Source organism: Megascapheus bottae, chromosome 4, assembly GCF_031878675.1.
Source record: "Megascapheus bottae isolate mThoBot1 chromosome 4, mThoBot2.hap1, whole genome shotgun sequence".
Lineage (NCBI taxonomy): Eukaryota > Metazoa > Chordata > Mammalia > Rodentia > Geomyidae > Megascapheus > Megascapheus bottae.
Genome location: NC_143512.1, coordinates 79,617,638 through 79,641,802, shown reverse-complemented (window position 1 = coordinate 79,641,802; position 24,165 = coordinate 79,617,638). Strand labels below are relative to the sequence as shown.

Below are 24,165 nucleotides of genomic sequence, written 5' to 3'. Positions count from 1 at the left end.
CTGGCTGCCCCTAAGAGAAGAAAGCAATGCAAGACAACTCCCTGAAGGAAGAAGAGAGGTGTTAGGAAATTTGCAGTTGTCTTGTAAAGGCAGTAGGTACAGTGTAGCCAGTCCAAATGAAAACTGACCTCCTCCCTGATTTTCAGGAGCCATCTACTTTCTCTCTGCTGGGCTGTCCTCTATCACCAGAGTCACACATGACACATAAGTCAGTATGGCTGCCATCTTGTCTCCCATGCACCATCGGATAGCACAGATCTGGGTTCACTAGTTCCAGTGTTTTTCACAGGTTAGTCATTAGATAAATTACTGTTGGGTCAGATTTCATTCCAGGCCCGATCCCAAACCAGAGTTTGAGGTCCCTAGATTGGTTCTTGAAAGGGGACAGGGTGGGGTAGGGCCTAGGAGTAGTGTAAAACAGTGAAAGGTACAGCCTGTGGAAGGGTTTGGTCTGAACAGGTTCCAGGTGAGAAAAAGTAAAGCAGGCAGTATGACATGAAAAGCTTAGAAATGTGAACCAGGCAACGAACAGACTAATAGTAAAACAGATGGCTTTGAAGCCAAATAGATGTCCATTTAGCCCTGCAGACAAATCTACACAATCTGACAGTCTGAAGAGATGTGTGCTTTAATCAAAAGCTCTTCCAGTCCATACAACACATGGAGTAAGGCATGTACGGGCTTACATTCTCCCTGCCTTGACTCGTCCTCTCCTCTCCATTCTTCCAATATTGATTCAAAGTGAACACAGCTCAGTAACCTTTTCCTTCTCCATTATCTCTGGCTAATTTAGATGCTTATAATATAGACACCTCTGTGATGAGGTTTAGAGAGCACAAGGTACTGAGCTGCAGCACACATGGTCCCATGGTATTATAGAATCACAGGTATGTGGAGACAAATTTGATCCCAAACTTCCTCAATCAGATTTGCCCTGGAAGATAATCCACCATGCACCTGTTACTATAGCCTCACCACCGGATGGACAGTTCCACTGGAGGTCACGTACATTCAACTGAGGAAAGAACAATGCCATTACCTACGTTAATTCTTTACTGTAGCAGGGAGCTACAGGTGAGCTAAACTTCACATTTTGGCTCACAGAATTAAGTGGTTGAAAGGCTGAGAAACAAGAATTTCTGTCTGCTTTCCAACTATGACAGGCCCTAGGGCCATTTCTTACCTGTGGATTGCAAAAGCAGTTAACAGCAATGTTGGGGGTGAGGGGTGACAGATCCCTTCAGCCAGGAGTATGAACCCTGCCCCGCTGCTGGCCCCAGTCTTCCTCATGAGTGAGACATTACTGTGGTGTTAAGTCACTGAAGCACTGTTTGTTTTACCCCCACAGTGCTTCTATTTGCTTAGCTAGAAATCTCTCTAAAAAATTGCAGAACGCCTCTAACACAATATCAAATTGCTGAGAAAGTAGGGTACCTCCAAGAAATAACAGTTCAACCTTATGGAGCTTCATGTACGTTTCTTTCCCTTACTCAGATACTCACATGCCCCCCCCAAATACAGAAACATCATCTTAAGTAGGATAGTGAAGAGATTAAAAAAATTATCATCTCAAACAATCTCTAATTCGATAATCCTTCCATTATTCATGGCTGGGTAAATATTTTCACACATTGGGAATTACATGTGTGGTTGAGATTCAAGAGGCAATTTTCTAACTTCGTATTAAATATTAGCATAACAATGTAGGTTGCATGGAAACATTCTCTCTTCTTCATGTCAGGAACCTGTGGCTTGGGATCATTTCAAAAATTAAAGAGTCAGGACTTGAGATCTGGCTTCTTCTGGTTGCTTGTGCGAACACACTGAAAGTAAAGCCTTCCTTTGTGCAAAATTGGACATCATTTGCATTCAGGGCAAGTATTCCCTTCTTTAAAAGGAGTTTCAAGTACAAATCAGGCCATTCCAGACACCTTCTGAACATCTGAAATCAGGTCGGGTGCCATTCTTTTCCACCATCTGACTGATCATTACAATGCCCCAGTTGGATTTTGAAAGAAGATAAACAAACAAACCGGTATCACCCCAGTTTGCTCTCCCTGGCACCTGGGAACACCGAGTATGGAGAGAGCAGAGTGCAGTACCTGATGCTGCTCACGCTGCCTGTCTCCGATCCAAGCTTGCATCGCTCCAGCTGGCTGGCTACGATTTGGCGTTCGGCCTCCAGCTCTCGGGTTAGCCTTTCAAACTGCAATTCCTGAAAGAAACACACCAAAAAAAAAATGAACTCGATCATCTGTATGAAACCACAAATTCAGACTCAAGTCACATAATGTTTCCAAGGTGTGAAATGTGAGAAACAAGAATATCACTATAAAAGATGATGGATTTGAACCCAGTGCTGGCGGTTCACTCCTGTAATCCTAGCTACACAGGAGACTGAGATCTGAGGCTCTGCAGGTCAGTGCCAGCACAGGCAGGAAAGTCTGTGAGACTGTTTTCATTTTTAATTTTGGGGGGGTCAGTTGTGGGACTTGAACTCTGGGTCTGGGTGTTGTCCCTGAGCTCTTCAGCTCAAGGCTGAATAGTTACCACCCTACCCCTTGAACCACAGCACCACTTCCTGTGAGACTCTTACCTGCGATTAACTAGAAGAAAACGGAAAGTGGAGCTGTGTCTCCAAGTGATAGAGCACTAGCCTTGAGCAAAGAGCTCAGGGCAGCACCCAGGCTCTGAGTTCAAGCCCCTGGACTGACCAAAAATGAAACAAAACAACAATAACTAAAACAAACAAAAAAAAAACCCCAGAGAGACAGGGATTTGAGGATCACACTGGTTTTGTGACTGGCTGGCTATGAGTTGCTGGTTATGTTACTAAAGTTAGCAAATGTCTGTTCTATCATCTACAAAATGGGCTTAAAATATCAGTCAATAAAAATGAAGGTGAGGATTAAGTGATATAGTACCCATGAAAATGAAACCTTGGTATTTTGAGCAGATGGTTAGCATTCTGTAAATATGAACACTCCTGATACAGAAAATAAAAGGTTTAATAAAAAAGAAATCATTATTTTTATTATTACATGAAAAACTTTGCTCATTCCTCATTGACTTTTGTTTTTTTATAATAACTTGGTCCTCATATTACTTACATATCATAGTTATTATAGATAAAAGGAAACATGCTTTAAAAGCCATAGTTTACATACTTTAAACAAGGCATCTCAGCCTTGTACTAAATGCATCATCTTTGAGATCTCCGATGTATATAACTTTTAAAACAACAGTCAATGGAATCAATAAAAAAGGCTTTGCAAAGCTGAAACAAAGTTTGGATTGACTTCAGTGGAAAATGATTTGGTCAGAACTTCAATACACCTCAGACCTTGCAACCACAACACTCTGTGCCATACTTTAGATTTACAGGTATTTCACCAGCATAATGATAGTTATTTATTTTAATTAAAAATCCAGGATAAACGTTTATAATTCTCATTTAACCTCTTAGAAATTATATAACAAAACCTGCACCGCTATATTTGAGGGATGAAAGAGACTGGAGTATCTACTCATATGGCAAAATAGAACAACAAGCTAGAGACTCACATGGGAGACCTGAAATGAGAAGGCTGTGTGGATTTGTCTTTCCAAAGGAATACACTTGCTAGCTGTGCCAGTAGCTCAGCTGTAATTCTAGCTAGGCTGTTCCAAAGGATCACAGTTGGAGGCTAGCCACAAAGGACAAAGTTATGAGGCAACATCTGCAAAGTAACTATCAAAAAGCAGGTCTCACAACATGTATCATGTGGTAGAACACCAGCTAGTGTGAGGCCCTTAGTTCAAATTCAATACCATCCTTTCAAAAATTAGTTATCCTGATAAACCCTTGGATGAGCTATCACAAACAGTACATTTCACATCCTCTACACATTGAAAATACCCTGGCTCTCTTCCATGTAAGTAGTTTGGTTTTTCTGTTGACATCATTTTGGGTTTATAAAAAAAACCCCTACTTCACAAATGTGAGCCTCACTGTGCCCTTTATATTGCTAGATCTGAGGAGACATTATTGCTTAGTGTTTAGAATTTTATCCCTACATATTTTTAAGGGCACTGACTATTATTATTAAGACATAAACAACAAGATCTCTGCTGAACATATCTTGGGCATTTAGCCTTCCCTTGTCTCAAATTATCTTTTTCTAGAAGATTGTTCTTTATGGTGGTATAATATGTATAACAGGAAATAAACTCATACCTTTGTATTTGCAAGACCATATAAGATCCCTGGAAGCTAGATGGAAATTGACCGTTTGTGTTGTCCAAGTAGGAATATTCAGTTTCTATGTTAGAACGGAATACCACGGGCACAAAGTGTAACAGTCTGAACCTGGATTTATAAATCACGGCCTTCTGCTAGAATACACACCAGACTCTGGCTCTTCACGCTTTCTTGGTGCTAGTCTAAATTGTCAGAAGGACTGGAAGATAACTTCCTACCTAGCAACGAGCCTTCTCAACAGATAGGCAGAACAATCTGCTTTCCTCTGTGTGGATCAAGGTATCCATTGGCTTGGTGTTCCTTCTGTCTGAAATACATCTCTTTTGTAGTAGTTAGGGAGGTAAAAACTTTGTTTGACAAGACTTAGAAACATTTTTATTTTGCTCTCCCATTTGAAAGGCATTTGTTTTTCCTTCTAAGGGTCCTCTCTCTTGTAGGATTTCTGACCAAAATATAAAAAGAATCTTCAGTGATCTTTAATATGTACATACGGAATCCTATTTCTAGGCTTCTAGAATTTTCTTTCTATCACTGCTTCTGCCTAAACTAACTATAATTCTTCTTAGTGGACCTCTCTCCATATGCCTTATGTTTGAGGTTTGCTGAGCTTTTTCTATTCATGGATTTATCATTCCTATCACATCTGAAACTTTGCAGTCATTGTTTCTTTGTCAATGTTTTTCTCCTCTCCCCCACCTCTTTCCTTTTAGCAATTCACAGGGAGAATGTCTGCATCTCTTGTAAATGTCCCTCAGCTTACAGAGAGAGCCTCTATATGATTTTTTCTTTCCATTTTATGTAGTTTCTATTGGTACTTTCATGTTAAACAGTCTTTATCTCTGCCAATGCATCATCTGCCATTAATCATCCTACTATATTTTTATCTCAGAAATCAATGAATCAAGTATCTCTTGAAGTTTCTTTTCAGTCTGTTTTGCATCTTCCATGACTAATGGGATTGTTCACCAATGCAATACACTTATGAATGTTTCAGTGCCCTTATTTGCTCATGCTAACATCTGTTTGTGTTTCAGGTGGCTGTTGTTTCTGAGCAAAGGTTTAATTTCCAATTTTACTCCCTTTTACTCTGGATACTTTTGTGCTCCTAAGGATTCTTCAGCTCTGTTTGAAGGTATTAATCAATAACTTGGGGACAATTTAATTCTTTGCAATGTTACTATAGTGATTAATTAGGGGAAAGGGGTATCACTTAATATAGGGCTAATCATCCTTCTCTGCCCTCTCTGGCTGGCAAGGGCTGGCAGAGGTTCCTCACCCAGTGTGAGACACAGGAACTACTTCCTCTCATCCTTTCAGGTGGTCCTTCCCCTGGCCTCTAGCAGTTTTCTCTGTAGATTGCCTTTCTGATATTTGGGCTCAGGCGTAACCTTCATCAATCTCCCTGGTCTCTAAGCATTGTTTCCAAATTCCAGTTGAGTGTGGGTTCTGTTTGCCTTCCTCATCATGGGGAAAGTGTCTTGGGGGGTCACTTTCTAATCTCTTCCTGAATGAAAAGAGTCAAAGGCGTCAATGTGGAGCACTGATTCAGGCACAGTCTATCACCGAGCTGAATTCTCCCAGAGATAATCACCCTACTCTGGCAAGGCATTTTTGTTTGGAATTAATGACTGAGCTGGTGACTGGGAACAAAAGGCACTAGAACTGTGCTTCTCAAACTTAGGAAGAGTAATGGATTTGTCAACGGAGGATTGACTTTGCTCCTTGGCATGGACCACTGCTGATGCCTACAGCATCCTAAAGTGGTTAAGTATCTTCCCAAGAACAAACATGCAGGAAGCCCCAGGGATACACGGTCTGCAGTATGTGGGGAAAGGGGGCATTCTCCTAGTCCTAAATCAGTGCCTAAGTCAGTCTGGCCTTGAGGGAGAAAACTGAGTGCTTGGCACTGAGTAAGACCCTGAGAATCTGAGCCAGAAAAGTATTCAAGCAAAATGATGGTATTGGTAACACCAGGAAAGTGAAAAGAAACGAACTGAAAATAATAGAACCAACTGTGTGTGTTAGGTCTTCTTAGCCAAGGTGCTACCTAGGATTTTCCTTAGTCCAAAGCAGACAAATCGCTCGTCTCCCCCACTCCTGCGTTACTCAGTCAACCATAAGTTCCATCCTGAGCCCCAATTGACCACAAGTGACATTTTGTACCACAAGGATCCATAGGATATAGCCTTAGAAACCCCAGAATGCCCCGGGCATTCCTCTTCCCCTTCTTCATACTCTGTGGCCAGTCAGTCTCCTTCCTTCATGCCCTTCCACTAACCTTTTTGTTAGACTACCGTGGTGGGCTATAGAACTTGGCTGGAGATGCCCTCCGGACATTTCCCTGCGCATAAACCTATGCTGGTGTTGAATCACTCTTTTGCCTCTTTTCTGTGCTTTTTTTTCTTCTAGTAATATGGAGATATTTAGCGTAATGTGTAATACTGGTTATACATGAAAATGCAGCACTGAATTCATTGAAAGTAAGGCTACATTCAAGAGGAGCAAGGATAGATATTTAAAGGCTGCCTAGATTGGGAGAGTAGAAGAGACTTTGGAAGAGAGGAAATATAGAATATTTTATGTGGAAAAACCAATGGGTGGCTTTCTCTTAGCTCTTCTTAGTGGAGGACTCATGAGGAGAATCAGGCTAGGAGCATGTGACTCAGAGGCTGTCCTGAGGTGCCTGGAAGTTCTGGAAACCAAGAGCAGAGGGAGACTGAGACATGTCATCAGCAGGAAGGAAAGCTTTAAGAAAGGATAAGGCAATGCTACGCTTCAGGCTTCTATACTACATGGAAATTATATAGTCTTAGATACCTCAAACATTCATAAATGTATAAAATCTGAGGCCAAAGTTCATTAAAATTTACTAGAAGACAGAATAAGCCATTTCTTTCCTTGAATAGCACATCCCTGAGTCATATAAGACATTAAGATTTTTATGACAAGAATTACCATAAAGTTTTATATTGGTCCTAAAGAGCATAGATTAATAATTTATTTGCCTTAATTAAATTCAGTTTATTAAATGTTTCCAATTGGGTAAAGACATGCAAGGTCTCCTGAGAGAGGGTTAGCTAACTCAGTATGAAAACTAAAATCAGAAAACTCATAGTTTGACTAATCCCTCCACTAAATATTTTATTAAAGTATTTTACTTAGCACAGTGGTGTGGATCAGTTGGAATGGTTACAAGCTGATCTGAGGAAGGTAAACATTTAGATTGAGTAATGATTTAAGTAAAATAGATTTTACATGATTTTTTTTTTTACCAATCTGGAAAGTTGAAGAAGAGATACAAAAAGCAGAAAATAGAGAAAATGGAGTAGGAAAGTAGCTATAAAATCAAGCTCACATTATGAAATCATGTGTATGGATGAATACATGGACAGTCTCCTGTCCTATAGAAATTAAAAAATATTCTGGGCTCATTTCTGTAATCCTGAGCTCAGGGACAACGGCCAGGCGCAGTGTTCAAGCCCAATGACCCACAAAACAATTTTTTTTTGTGTGTCCGTCTACAAAAAGACAGAGGCAAAGTGCTGAGCAAACTTCAAGTCTTTGGAGTTGTGGCAGACATGAAGACAAAGAGCAGGAAAACCATGGATGTGATACTTGCAAGCATGCTGAAGAAGGCTTGGGAATTCTCCTCCCTGATACCTGAACATCAGCTTGTTCCTCCTGGTGAGTCAACTGACATGAGAAAGAAACTGCTCGGTGGGATGTACGTACAAGGGGACAAATTCAGCCTTAAAGCAGGAAAGTCTGTTATTTGTAAAAATATAAATGAATATGAAGTGAATTAAACCAGGCATCAGAGTCACTACTTTGATGCTACCTTCCTGTGAAGCTGAAGATATTTTAACTCATGGATGCAGAATGAAAAATCAATGGTATAGCATGGGAGAAGTTGGTCAAAGGATAAAAATTTCCCCAGATTTGCCTGTTCTCACCTGAATTTAATTTTAAAGAAATCATTCTACTCATTTTTCACTATCTTACTTTTGACCTTTTCCCTCTAATTATGGACATGTTAATATCTACATCTGTATGCAAACTCATCTCTTCATTTTTCTTTACTTTCTACTCTGCCATCGACTCTATTTTCTGTAAAGTTGCCTCAATTCAATTATGTGAGTCTTGAATGAGATATTTGTTGACACTATTGGGCTTTTAATTTCTACGAGCCAGATTGTGTTCTCTGAATCTTCCTTTTAATTAGCATCTACAATTTGAAGTCATCTCTTTTCTCTTCCCTTGACATCAAGGCTGCTGTTGTTTTTCTTCCTTTCTCTCTATAGAGTTCTTATTTCGTGGTAATGTTCGTTCATTTTAGAACCTGTCTCTTATGGAACGGACTCTTTCAAAAATATCTCCGGTTGTCTGGCTATCACATACTGAGGAGGGTGATAAGAGGGGGGCTTCTTGGCTGGTTGTATTCAGGAGCATTTCTTGGCACGACTAGAGACACCCATGTAGAAGACAGTAGTAGACTCACAAACTGATGCGTTGAACAAAAAAAAAATCCTTTTGTACAACTACTAAAAATAATTAGAAAATAGAAATAAAACCAAAGTTTCAGTAGGTTTTGGTTATTCAACATGCTACTCTAAGCTCCCCTCCTCCCCCCCCTCTCTCCAGTTCTGGGGCTTGAACTAAGGGTCTGAGCCTTGTTATTTTGTTAGTCTTGGGACTTGAACTCTGGGCCTGGGTGTTTTCCCTGAGCTCTGCAGCTCAAGGCTATCACCCAACCCCTTGAGCCATGGTGCCTCTTCCTGTCCTTGAGCCTTTCTGTGCTCAAGGCTAGCACTCTACCACACTTGGGGCACAGCACTACGTCTGGCTTTTTCCAAGCCTCACACACTTTTCTGCCCAGGCTGGCTTTAAACCCTGATCCTCAGATCCTCAAATCTGAGTAGCTAGGAGTGAACCACCTGTGCCCAGCCACTCTAAAATCTTAAGTGTTGGGGTCATTTAATTTCACTGTCCCGAAAGAATAAACACCTCGTGATTGGGGTGGTGAGATCTGACTGGTATCTAAGCAGGTTCTCTGGCCAGGGCTGTTCTGCACAATGTGCATCCTAACCCCACATGCCTTCCTCAAGGCTGCTTTGGATTCCACCCTTCCCAAGATGCAGAACTGCAGTTGCTTGGGCGTGGTGGGTCATTTAACGCCTTCCTCACCCATTGCCTTGAAGTTGTAGGACATGAATTTTCCAGTGCCCATGCACTGGTGGCAGTTAAACACTTGATGGCATGTGCTCATCTCACCGAAAGTTCGGCTGCTCTGTTGTTTTCTTCAGAGTAATTTAATTAGCTTGAATCATCAATACCTTCTTAAACCATGTGAAATATGATTCTTTATCCATCTCCACCTGTGTTTATGGGCTTGTATCCCCTTGAAAATGTCACACTGACATTTGGGCTAGGATGATGGGGTTATTAGGATTCAATGCACCTTCTTAGAGTAGAAGTGATTAGAAGAACTTGGGATCTGCAAAGCAAGAATGCCATGTTGGGGAGAGGAGGCTAAAACATCCCTGGCTTTTGTACTGTCTGCTGAGCCCTCGGAGTTAAACACCTCTGATTCATACAGGTTGCTTCCTGTGCAATTTCCAAATAAATGCATCCCACTCCAGGGGACTAATTATGATTCTGGTTTATAAGACATAAAAAAAACACTTCAACATGGATATTTCAAGATTAACCCAACTTTTCTGCTTTGTCCTCTAGAATTTGGGTTTATATCTAAGCAAATTCATGAGAAAGAAATTGTTCCACAGGCCTACTATCTGCAGAAGAGCATGGTAATAACACCTCTTTTGGGGGATTGATGTCTTAACCTATCTATACGAGGTCTGAACATGCTAGTGTGTGTGTGTGTGTGTGTGTGTGTGTGTGTGTGTGTGTGTGTTTCTAATACATAATTTTTAGTGAGTTCTCCTGATATACATCATGCCTCTATCCTGGCCTATTTCTTCCTCCTGGCCTGAGATAGCTCATTGCCTCCTAGTCCCCACATCTACTGGATCTCATATCCCCTGAGATTCCCTATATCTTTACTTCCCCACTATTCTTCTCTCTGTTCCCAGTCCATTCCTGTTCCTTCTGTTTGCAGATGAGAACTGGTTCTTAGAAGCACCAGTGGTAACACCATCAAGTTAGCTATACAAAACAATAAGAGAAAATGAAGAGCTACGTCTATGTCTCTTCAATCTTTGGGTATTGATTTCAGGGTGTCTGATAGTAACTACCCCCTGGAGCATAATGACTGCTCAAATGCACCAAGGTCAGGAGGTCAGTACTGCTGTCTAACCCTTCCCCTTGGAAGTTAGTCCAAACTTTTCCATGTGGGAAAGCTCCATATCACAGGTCTATGGCTTTTCCAACACAGATTTCCACTGCAGAACTCAGCCGTCACTCCCGTGTCCCTCATTTGTATCCATCAAGGACCGGAACACAGAACAAGCCTGGGTGACCTTGTCCCTCACATCACTGCTAAGTCCTCTTTCACATGAATGAGCTCACTCCAAAGCCACACCTCTTGGTGCTGTTAATTCCATCCCACCGAGACACATTGCCAGCCAAGTCTGAAGGGAAGGTGGTAAGATGACAGGGTAATAATAGGAGGCCCAAAGCAAGGTGTCCAACAAAGCTGGGAAGAACAAACCATAATGTCAAGATGGTACGAACAAATCACTGTCAGCTGTGAAGTTGTGTAGACCTCATTAGTGAGTCAAAAACTATGGCAAAGAGCTGCCCACGCAAGTTTACAAAACTGACAGACTAATGTTTTAAACAGCCACGGTGTCATTCTGGGTCACCTAGCAAGACAGTAGATGACAGCAATCAGCAATACGAAACAGACTCACAATCACCTTTCTAGAAACAGGTTCAAGAAAACATAGCAAAACATCCTTTTATTACCACGTTCTTCATTCTTCAGCATCCATTCCACTTTGTTCTGTCACTTTATGTTGCCAAAGGACGTTAGCCAACCAAAACATGTCACTTAATTGACTTGAAAGATAGGGTACCAGGAATTGAAGAAAATCACATTGGTAATTTAGGATGGTGTGAAATTCTATTAGGTTTGATTAAAAGCTTAAGAGCATTGCCATACTAGGGGGTCAGTTACCTCAAAAATAATCTCCAGAAAAAATTAATACACATGACATATAACAACGTATATACGATAAATGCACATTTTCAAAAGCACATTTTCAATGAATTTTACATACATCCGTGCTTGGGATTGTCTACCATACTTAGAATAATAGCATATAAAATGACAGCATTTTAAGTATTTACTTACCATCATCTAAAGCCTCTAGAAAGACAATGACCATAAGTCATCCTACAATTTGACAAGTTCACTTAATTGTATGCCTGTCTTCTCTATGAGATATGGTTTCTGCTGGTAGAGTTCAAGGTATAATTACCTTCTTCTCACCTAGTAGAATTTGCACTCAACAAATGACAAATGTATGGATGAGTAGATAGTCAAGAAACTACATGAGCTAGATAGATGCTTTAAATACTTCACTTATTCTGCACATTAATCCAATAAGGCAGCGATTTTGTTGGATAAACCTTTCCAGAATTGGAGCTAGCTGGGCTGAGAGTACAAATTCATAATCTTATGTCCTCTACTAGACCTCTAATAAACGCTACACAGAGACCCAAACACAACACAGACAGAATAACACGCGTACATTTCTTTAATGAGGATGAAGTAAGGCTCATCATTTTACGTTCTCTTTGCCATTTTCCACATTGGCCTGGAAATGAAATGCTAGAATGATGTCCAACCATAGGAAGATTATACTTCCTGTAATGCTCTAATTCACGCTACAATGGAAAGATTTCCTTCTAATGATGGGCCTTAACTTTTACAAGGCACACTGACAAATGCAGGTTCAGTCAACGTGGGCAAAGCGGAGGAGGAGGCATTGCTCCAGTGCCCCAGCCTACTGCAGTGGGGAGGCGGCCTTCCCATAGCCAATGCAGAGGAAGAACCGGAGCTCTAGCCTCCGTCAAAGCCAGCACCTCCCCTTCTCTCGAAAGTACTTTGCATGTGCTTACTCTACATCCATTGCTTCAAATAGTCAAGTTATCTTCCCCAAATTTCCCTGTTCTATAAGTCTAGGGGAAACATCTTTGCCCTTTGATGTTCTGCTATTGAATCTCAACTCTGCTTTGGTTCACTACCACTTGATCTGCAGGAGTGCATTTCCTATCCCATCATCACACTTGCCTGGGAAAAAACTCATCATGACCATCACAGCACTACAGATATGTTGTTGTTTTTAATTATATGCCTAGCTTCATTTTTACACAATATGTACGAGCCAGTAGCAGAGACCAAGAATTGCTTATCACCTTTTTTTCACCCAGTACAGAAGGTATTCACTAAATGTGATGCGGCTAGTCGTGAAATGTTACTTCTATTGACACAACCTTCAGACTCCCCATTCTAAACTGTGAACAATTGAACTCAATTGTTGAATTGGCATTTCAGTGATTATGATTTCCATTTTCCCATAATTTCCCCCCTTCTTGATCGAAAGTTCCCTAATGAATTTCACTAGTAGCTTTCGTTGTTAGAAAGTTGTCTTAATATTTTGTGACTAGGAAATGTCTTTGTCTTTTGGTGGCTACATAATTCCCAGACAGTACCCTTAGTTTATCATAGGAAATGAAAATATTGTCTCCAAAATGCAATGATGCCAAAATTCTCTTCAGAGTCACCATACAAAATGTTTTTCTTTTATGAATTACATAAATGAAATATCAAAGAAACCACTTTTCTCCTTAACAGCAACCATACATGGGTATGAACTTTTCATGGTTACTGGCTTGGTAGGAAATCACAAGTTCTAATCATTTTTAGAATTATCACATTTTATTTTAAGGCAAAACATGCTATCATCTTCATTCTGTTCTCCAGCTTCTCCGTAGGCCAATAGTATCTGCTAAACAAATAAACCAATATCAGGACAATAGATATTTATGTGAAAAGTTTTCAAGTTCTGGATGATACAGAGGAGACACTAGTGCCAAATTAATTCATGTATGATTCTTTTGACAGTTTTAAAGCAAGTAATATTTGTGCAACACTGACTTGAATATAAAGTAGCACACTGAACTGTGTTGGGTGAGACACAAATGGATTTTAAAGACCACATGTTATCAAGGAAGATAGAAGTAGAGAAGGAAGAGTTGAAAGGTAATGCCCAGCACGCGTGAAAGCATGGAAGAAACACAATGAAAAGTCACCATCTGGCCATCTGAAAGGGTGAAGGACAAAGTACCACAGATAGGGAAATAGTAGGAAATAACGGGGGACGTGTGGGAATGTGATTCAGAATGTAATTAGAGTTTAGTTCAATTGGACTATAGATTCCAACTGACCAGCAAAGTAAGAGTTGGGGAAATTAGAAGTTTGACTCAGGTAAAAGATTAATATTCAACATCTGTCCTCTTTATTGGATGTGATGTCCCATGTCTCTTACTTCTATACACTAAGGTTTAAACAATCCTCATAAACGGTAGTGAACACCTTTGTGTTACTGATGATAAAACTGCTAATATCATCAGTCACTTTCTAATAGCTCAGGATTGACAGGGTAACTGTGGATTATATACTACACCACCACAGAGGCATTAGTTTATCTGTCCCTTTATTTCCCTGGTTACTGCCAAGTTTCCTGATACTGTATCCTGATGGACAAAGTAAAACCGACTGGCATAGTAAATTCAACAGAGAGCTATTGGTTCTTAGAAGAACATAGTCTCATTTCCTTCTGTGTTCCGTGTGCTCTTGACAATCTTGTCCCTCCATTGTCTTAACCCATGTTTCAGAGCCACTTTGCCTCACTGACAATAGAATGGGTTTAAGTTGTTAGAGTCACAGGTGACATTCAGTGGTGACCACAAAGCTGACATCAGGAGTCACTATTATCAAACCCCCTTTGTTTAAAAACAAATACTCTTACTACTTGTATTATAACAATCATATGGCTACTCATTTTTATCTTCACAATCACCAGAGGTTTCAAGTATGCCATGTGATCCATTAGTCTAAAGAGGAGTTGAACTAGCAATCAAGAAAGTTCAGTCAATAATTTACGTGTATTGTCAGTGATATAGCCGAAAAATTACAATGTCAGCCCATAGGTTTTTTAAAAAAACTATTCTTGATAAGTGATTTGATAAGCATATATGCGTAGACTTTTGCATTTCATCTGTGAAATTTCTCACCACTTGGAAAGTAACAGTCAAAACATGAACAGTCTTATATGAGTATGTTGAAATCCAAATGGGACAATGAAATCTGATTTATTGTTCATTTCTTACTATGCTGTGCATATGAGTTTTTCCTAAGTCTCTTTACTAAAGTACGTTTATAGTTTGAACATTTCAGTATGATCTATTCTCAGATCAACTTCAAAAGGCAGAATTTCAACCTATCTTCAAGCTGTGAGGGTTTAGTCTCTTTTCCCTTTGATAAGTTTTTTTTTCTTTTGAAAATTCCTCTGCTGGGAATAAATGAGGCAGTCTAACGAGGCATACATCCACATTTGCTCCTTCCTAAGCAAACAACAACTTGTAATATAGGGATGGTGAATGTACCACTCTGAGGAGTGGATGTGGGAGAAAAATGAACTGTGACCAATGAGTCCTTTCCACAGTCGTCAGCCTTCCACCTCGCCCCAGTATATGAAATGCCTTACTGGAATGGCATCATCAGGTCTGCAGCTTATTTCAGTCATAAGGAACAGTGTAGCAGATGTTCCCTGTACATGGCATTTGTCACACCGTAGACAAGCTAATGGCATTACGTGAGATCACAGGGGGAAAAATAAAAGACTCACATTTAATCCATATTAACTGCCAGGAGACCCATCAAGGTGGTTGGGCTAGCTCATGATACAGCAGCTCTTAGCAAATTAGCATCCCATAACAACTTAGTTATAACGAGCTGTAAGCTCCTCCACCATAAGCTCAATGCCGTTAAAGTGAATTCAAGTACATGAATTCATGTACAAAGTATAACCTCAACATCTGTCTGTGCTTAGCCAATATTTTGTTTATGCCTTTTTAGGAACAGCCTAATTATCCTTGTGTTCTCTGGAAATGTGTACTAAAATTTCCAGCAAGTGAAATTTGACCCACTAGGGAATGCAAGTCTGACTGGCATTAGCTTCCCAGGGGCAATGGGTGAGGATGGAAAAGTAAATGTGAGATATGAGGCCAGTGTCCTCCCAAACACCTCCTCTCCCTCCGGATTCAAGTGCAAAAAGCAGTATTCTAGTCAGAAATTAAATGGTCAAGAAGCCATGTGCACCTAATAAACAGCAAGACTGGTATGTGGTCAAGTGAAAGGACTTGATTGAAACTTACTTCACTCAGAATGAAGAACGTTTCTATTTTAATAAGGCTACTTACCCCCCAAACATCCCAATTTTTGTCCCACAAAAACACAAGAAGGGGTATCATTGTGTGAGAAGTAATACACCTACTACCTGGGGAATGTAACTGTAACCCCTCTATACATTACCCCGACAATATAAAAAATAAATAAATAAAAGTATCCCAGTGGGGGAGGGGAGGAAAGCAATGTCCTTTTCCCAAGTCTCAGGAATCATTTTGGGGGACTCGGTAAACACTTAATCACGATCATAACTGTTACTTCTGTCTTGCAGATGAGGAAGCGGAAGAACAAAATATTGGTTAACCCTTTACTTGATAGATAAATTAAACCATATTTTATAGTTAAAAGTATTTTCTATTGAGTCTTATGTACTGTATGAATAAATAAATGTTTAGGGCAATAATTTAACTCTCCTTTTCCTGCCTTAAAGCTTTGCTACTTTAGTGGGAAAAAACGCATTAATGTTTTTTTATTTGTAGAAAGAGAAGTATCTTGGTGAGTTACCTTTTCCATTGTTTCCCAGATTTCCCTGTCCCATCCATACCTTCATATTCAATTCATAGGACCATAATTACATATGTATATTGAACATAATAACTGTATAATGACTTTTCTTACCAATACGTCTGACTCACTCCCTTTGCCTCCCACAACCCAGGCAAACCATATTTCAGCTTCCTGGTATTCATTTATTAAACTCTTCCTTAGTTGTTCAAAGGAGTTACACCACTAAACTCCTCCCTGAGGTGTCTTAAAATTTGGACACCTCCAGATATCTTGCTTGCAGAAAAGGGTGAGGCATACAACCCAGCTGCTCTTTAAAAAGATTTTCACCCAGCCAAACTTTACTCAGTACTAAGCAATCCACCTAGACACCATGCTTCAAACATCTCATGAAAGTGTGTTAAGGAGCTCCGATAGTTCTTATCCTTGAGAATCAACCTCCTGGGCAGTGCCCAAGTGATACACCCTATAAACGGCACAACAAACTCAAGTGCATGGCATTCCGTTAAACGAGGTCAAGCCATCAAAATAACATGCCTTCTTATTAAAAACCTAATAATTGATTCGAATCTGACTCCCTTTGTGGTCTGTCATTTGTTTCACCAATATACCGCAGAGACTCTTTCCCTAGTTGAAAATACTATGTACAGTTTCCAAGCTACATCTCTGTGATTGGAGCAGAGGACTTTGCATGCATGGTTGAGGGGGGTCAGTCCCTTCTGAAAACTTCCTGTCCCCTTGATTGCTTGCTGCCAGCTCTTTCCCAAGTTCGTAACACTCCAACATTCTATAGACACTAGATGTTATTAAAAATTCCAAGTACTTAACATCCATGCCTTGTCATACACCTTAGAAACTGCACTTCTAGGAATGTAATGGAAGATTACATTTACATTCCTAAATTTTCAAAGAATTTTCTCAGTCAAAGTCTAAAGTCAACTAAGATTGAAGAACTTTTTTTAAGCTAGCCTGTTAACAAAAAGTTGCCACCTTTGAACTAAAAATAAGAATGCACATGGCTCTCTAGGTTTTATCCCTCATTCTGCGATTCTTGCTTTCACCCACAGCGCCTTCCTAAGGAGGTAATGAAACTACTTGAATCATATATCAATATCTAGGATGGACCCAACCTGGCCAAAGTTTTGATCTTCCTATTTATGCTTCCTTCACAGTTCAGATGACAGGCACAATTGGGTCTTGTTAACTTTTAGACCAGGCTGGCCTAGAACCATGATCCTCTCATTTCTTCCTTCTGAGTAGCAAGAATTACCGGATAAGCCACAACATCTAGCATCTTTTTATTTTTGTTTCACATTGCTTTAGTATCAGGTGTTCTTGAAGACTGTGAATGAAAAATATGTATATTTTCTTAGTGCTCTATAATCTGAAAACCCTATGAGTTCATTATGAAGAAATTAGTTCAATTATTTGATCATAGTTTAGAGTAGAAAAGGCATAGCTCAATGGTCATTATCCATTTACGTACTGGTGATTCACTATAGAGGGAATTCAAAGGGACACATAAATGCATGGGCCTCTGAGGTCACACTGCGGGTAGTGTTCCATGGCTATAGGGACCATACTGTTAGGCCAGCATTGTTGCACTGGGGCTCTGCCTGCACAAAGGCTGGTGATACTGCTCATTTGCAAATTTTGGACCGTCCCTGACAACTGTTCCTTTTTCTGCAGCATACAGAAATGTGCCATTTAGTTGTTTGGGGGAAGTAGTTGCCTCTGAAGTAGAGGGCACGTAGGGTTTGGAGATCAAGGTTGAACAAAGTAAGTGCATTGTTCTCATCTTTTATAAAATTGTGTTTTTCTTATTGTCAAAATTATCTCATGTACAAACAAATGAGTATATGTTCTTCCTCAAAAGTCTACTCTTGAGGGCCGGGAGTTTGCCCTAGTGGTAGAGTGCTTGCCTAGCATGCACAAAGCCCCGGATTTGATTCCATGGTACCACATACATAGAAAAAAGCCAGAAGTGGTGCTGTGGCTCAAGTAATAGAGCTCTAGCCTTGAGAAAACCCAAGGACAGTGCTCTGGCCCTGAACCTAAGCCCAGGACTGGCAAAGAAAATAAGTCTACACTTGAGAAATTAAATAGAGTGTAGAGTGCTGGGTCTGAGACTTGCGTGGGCTGCCAGCAGCTCAGGTAGGGTCTGACCTTAGCAATCTGCTGTACTTCACAGCTGAAGGCTGGTCTCCCAGCCCCCCAAGGGAAAACCCTATAGCACACACAATGCAATCCTGTTCATTCATAAAGCATGATGGCATTTGAGGGTTCCATTCTCTGTTATCGAAACTGAGATGCAGCAGGAGGTTTCAATGACTAGACGATGAAGCTTTAAAGGCCATGTAGAACGAAAGCAGAAAAAAGCTTGTCATCTTAGCTACTCAGGAAGCTGACATCTGAGGATCTTGGTTTGACGCCAGTCTCAGTAGCGATATCCACAAAACTCTCATCTCCAGATAACCACCAAGGATGAAAGCCACCACCAAGAAGGAAAAACACCACCAAGAAGGAAAACCACCACCAAGAAGGAAAACCACCACTAAATATGAAGTGGAGCTGTGGCTGAAGTGCCAGAGTGCTAGTTTTGAGCAAAAATATCTCAAGGACAGTGCCCAGTCCCAGAACAAGCAGGGAGAAATAGAAAGGGAGAAATAGAAAAAGAAAGAAGGAAGGAAGGAAGGAAAAGGAAAGAGGAAAAACAAACACACAGGAATACTAAGGTTTTGCCTAATTCTAACTCATTACTTCTTCTCAAAATACATCACCCCAATAAAGAAGGAAAGAAAGGGCAAAACCAAAACAGAAATCTAGAAATGCACATTTCTTGCCTCAGATTTTGAGAGCAAGTCAGAAAGCTGCACTAATATAACAGCTGCCCTGAGAAGTCTGCGTGAGCAGTTCAGGTAGCCCTGATCCCTAGCACCAAGCCCCCAGAACATACAGATGAGAGGCTGGTGTCAGCAGTCATAGGGGAAGACCTGGAACGGCTGAGCTCAGCCAAGATGAAAGGAGGCAAAGCGGAGAGTATGTGGACAGGCAGCAGATACTGGTGAAACAGGGTGAGTACAGCCATTGAGCAGCTGGTTCAAGATCTTGCACTAATTTAGCCCTGTGATCAGCTAAAGGTCGCCTCCTTCTAGCACAGGAGACTAACACATAGCCCTTAGAAGGTTAGTGACAAACAGTGGCTAACCAGAACAACAGCTCAGAAGCTAGGTATATATGGTTATATAGGATGAGACTAAATGAAATGAACTCTAGGATATGGAAACAAGAGGTTTATCTTTGTGATTATTGTGTTTAATGTACTATGTGAGGTTATTTCTTTTTTTCTTCTTGGTTAATCTTATGTGGTTACTGTATCTGACTTTGTTACCTGCTATACTGTAGATATGTTTATTTGAAATAGGGGAGGGAAGGGGGAAAACAAGATGATTGGAAGGGGTGGGGGAGGGGAAGGGGACAAAAAAACATAAAGGGTATGAAGTTTTGAGAAGTAATGTCCTAATGACCTAAGGACAAATGTAACTGTAATCCCTCTATACATTATCCTGACAATAAAATACAATAAGAAAAGAGGGGTTGGATTGCAAATTTTTAGATGCAGGAAAATGTAATTTTTCTCTTCAGTTCTACATATGCAGAGATAAGTTCCCAAATGGGGGGAAAAAAAGCCAGTGGCATCTTGCCAATGCACATGCACTAGATCTGCCAAATACATGCTCAAATGTACTTGAGTCTGCAAAGTAATGTCAGGTCTTAGACAGAACTAGGCCACAGTGCTAGTGCCAGCAACCAGAACCAAAGAAGCACCAAAGAAGCACCAAATTGAAATTCACCAGAGGATAGCAATTCTAGAAACACATCCCCACAGTTAACCACAAGTCCCCTTCTTTAATTCCTTCCACTGTCCTCTGTAGGTATGGTCTCTACTTTGTGGCAAAATTACTCCATGACAACATATATGTCATGAATCCCCAAACACAGCAAGCAAATTTAATTATATCTAACATTTCAACACTGAATATAGTATCTCTGGAGGAAACACCATTAAAACTGATGAAAATTACCAGAAATTGGTACAGGGTACAGGGCTTGGAAGAAAGTGAAGCACATGTTATTCAGGAAGAGGGCAACCATAATTTCCATGGAGTCCGTGCAATAAAAGAATGTTCTGCCCATAAAGGAACATGCACTCCAGAATTACATCATATCAACAAAACAGCAGCTGAAACCTTCAGGGCAGAGAATGCCGCTAAATTCAACTGGCTTTACATACTACAACAATCAGACAGGTGACCAACATTTAAAAGTAGCTATACCACTGGAGGTCACATTTTGACTCAACTTTTTAAATTTTATTTTAAGAGAATGTAAGTCTCATAGCTAAAGAATACTTGCATGCTACAAAAGGGAAATATATAATTAGGCACGGTACCTTGTCTATCAAATTCCTAAGAGCTGCCAGATCATTTTTGAAAATCAGCCTGGTCACAGTGGCTCACACTTGGAATCTTAGCTACTCCGAGGGTCCTGGAGTAAAGCTAACCTGGGAAGAAAGTCCATAGACTTTTAATTCCAACTGATCATCAAAAAACCCAGAAGTGGAGTGGCTTAAGGGATGGAGGACCAGCTTGGGGAATAAAGCTGAGACAGAGGTCATTAGTATGTGAATACACACACACACACACACACACACACACACACACACCCGCGCCATGTGTTGAATTTGATTAGAGTTATCAAATACAGTATGGACTTGATGCAATAGAGTCAGATGAACTCATCCACAAATAACAAAAATAGAGCAATTATTGTGCTTTCCAGGTACAGGCAGTTCAGATGAGAAAATCAATGGCACCACAAACAGGATGTGCATCGATCAAGTACACTGCTAGGATTCAAAGGATTTTTCTTCAAGAAGAACGTTAACAAAGCAGCTCGTGAGTATGGTCACACAAATAACCCAGGCCATTACATCACTTTTCTACTAGTAGAGATTAGAGATACAAATAAACAGTTCAATTATGTGTTCTTTTCTCTCTGTGGTGGTCATGGGGTTTGAACTCAGGGTTTTGCAATTGTTAGGCAGGTGCTTTACCACTCACACCATGCCAGATCTTTTTGGTTTGTTATTGACTCTCCTACCTATGCCTCCCACACCGCTGGGACTAGTGAGATGAGGATGCCTTGTTCGTGGACTTGGGAATCTTGCTATGGTTTGCACTTTGCTGGCTTCAAATTGTGATCCTCTTAGTTTCTCCTTCCAAGAGCTTAGATAACAGGCATGAGCTTTCAGACCTAGTTGTGTGGACATGTTAAATGATTTGGGGGCCTCCAAAGATTGAAAAATCAGAGTTTTGCGTTGCTGGCACACACACGTAAGCACAACCATAAGAAAGATGGATGCAGGAGGAATTAGGTCCAAGGCAGCCCTGGGCAAAAATGCACAAGAACCTATCAAAAAAATAGGCCGTGGGCATGGTTCAAGTGGTATTCTAGCAAGTGCAATCCTGGTACAGTACTAACACAAAACAAACAAAACCAGAAAGAGATCACCTCTTTACAAAGGAGACATGAGGCATCAGAGTGGCAGCCATGCATTTTGGAGTAGAAAAGGCAAACTTGAGGAAACATCTTAAAATGCCTTGGAAAGGAGAAAGGAGTCAGGAGTGTCTGGAACCATCCATCTGACATCCTGGAGCGAGGATGGGAATTTCTCAGCTCCCACTCTCCCATGATGCAAACAGCCACAGAGGCACCAGCCTATAAATCTGCTGCCCGCCAGTGGCCATTTCTCTCCCTCTGAAGACAGAGTATTGGTGTGCACTGTTGTATTATTTTTACAAATCTACATGCAGGAGCTAGGTATGCTTCCATGAGCAAAATCTGACAGAAGTTCCTTCCCTCACAGAGTTTACATTCTAGAGGGGAAAAAAAAAACCCCAAGATGAATGGACAGATTATACTGCATAACACCTGCCGTACAGATGTTCAGGGTAAAAAGACAGTGAGTTTAAATAGGACCACCAAGAACTACTTAGTACCTGGCATGCATTAATGTTTTATTGAAGATCAGAAACAATAAGGAAATGAGGCAGACATGTATCCAAGACCAGTAAGTGTGAGAGCAGAGACTGGATGGGAAGCGAACTGCCTCAAATCCAAACGAGCAACAAGGGTGAGGGCTGGGAGCTGGGAGTGGGCACTTGCCAAGCAGTTTCCTGTGCTAGAGGAAGTGAGGACAGGGTAAGAATCTCAGCAGATGTGGAGGAGGAGGAGATGGCAGGGGGAAAAATCAAACACCCCTTACTGATTACACTAAGGACACTTATTTGACTATAGTAGCTCCATGATAGAATTTGTATTATTGAAGGATTTCTTTGCCTACTGTCTGGAAATAATGATTATTTTTATACACTTTCTTCTATACACATCACTAATCTTTCTTCATCTCAGTTAGATATAGAGCATGAAATAAACATATACTATGATCAAACCAAGCTCTAGTGCTATAGGTCTACAATCCTAGCTACTCAGGAAGCTGAGATCTAGAGCTCCCAGTTGAAATCCAGTCCTGGTGGGAAAGTCCAGGAGATGCTTATCCTGAAGCACCAAAAAGCCAGATGTGGAACAGTGGTTCAAGTGGTAGAGCACCAACCTTTACCAAAAGATCTAAGGGAGAGTATCCAGGCCCTCAGTTCAAGCTTTAGAACTAGCAGGAAAACAAACAAAAGCACCAAGTCAACCAACACCTGCTGATGGTCTTAGCCCTGTTGCCACGACAGCAGTAACTTTACCATATCCATTTCTGGTTCTCTTGCCTGCACCCCTACTGGACAGGTTCATTCTGGAAGCCCAGGAACTAAGTTTCTCAGTTTTGTTCTTACCACTTATTACTACGTTTAGTCCAGAAGAAGGAATTAAAAATCATGTGTTGAACACAAGATTTTATAAAATGTAAGGACTATAAAAGGTACCAGTGTAAACCTAAATCTACCCAGTGATGACATATACCAACATTCCTAATACAATGCACAAGGGATTACCTGTCAGGAATGATTACCCAAGTCAGCAGAGTGGCACCATATGAGCTATCGCTGAGTGAATCATTTTTTTTCTCTTTTTCTCAATTGTGTGGATAACACTCACCAACAGATAGCCCAAGTAAGCACTTTACAACTTGGCATATGGAAATCAATGTTATTTTCCTTCTAAATCTCTTTTTTGGTTTAACCCTGCCCAAGCATGTATTTAGTATGCCCTTAGTTCTATCCATCTGATATAAACACCTTGGATCTTTTCCACTTTAAAATTATTTCAAGTTTTCTTTTCATATACAAGGTTTTTATTTTGTGATGTAGGGTAATAATTACTATTAGAAAAACTATTTGGAGGGGCAGGGAGTTTGGCTTAGTGGTAAAATGCTTGCCTAGCATGTTCCATTCTTTGGTACCACATACAGAGAAAAAGCTGGAAGTGGTGCTGCTGCTCAAGTGATAGAGCTCTAGCTTTGAGAAAACTCAAGGACAATGCTCAGGTCCTGAGCTCAAGCCCCAGGACTGGCCAAGAAAAAAACCCAAAAAACAAAAACATTTATTTGAATAACACACACATTGTGTCATACAATCTGAAGATTTTAAATCCTTTAAATCTTTAATTTTCGAGTAAAAGTAGAATTAAATATATAAAGGTTAAAAGTTAAGTTTATAAATAAATTAATCAAAGATTTAAGTAACATATTTGTCTAGGAATACTGAATAAAGATAAAACTGTAAATTTATTTTCAAAGGTCATGGTTTTCTGAAATCAGTGTTCTTAATTCATAAACTGAGATTTAATTTATTAAAAATCATGAAAAGATTTCTTACCTTTAATTTGTAACACATATTTTTACTTTAAATGACTATAAATGAGATATTTAGTAAAAGAAGCTCTCAGAGTATATGCACTCTTTCCATGTTAAGGT

At 40.3% G+C, this 24,165-nt stretch overlaps 1 protein-coding gene across 3 annotated transcripts in view; it reads right to left on the bottom strand.

Moving 5' to 3' along the window:
• Nucleotides 1-24,165, bottom strand: part of Ctnnd2 (catenin delta 2) — a 770,274-nt gene that overhangs the window by 494,609 nt on the left and 251,500 nt on the right. For all 3 annotated transcript variants that reach the window (XM_090332125.1, XM_090332127.1, XM_090332126.1), the window contains exon 3: nt 2,103-2,215. In XM_090332125.1, coding sequence (XP_090188251.1) covers nt 2,103-2,215 — 113 coding nt within the window. The remainder of the gene's footprint in view (nt 1-2,102; nt 2,216-24,165) is intronic.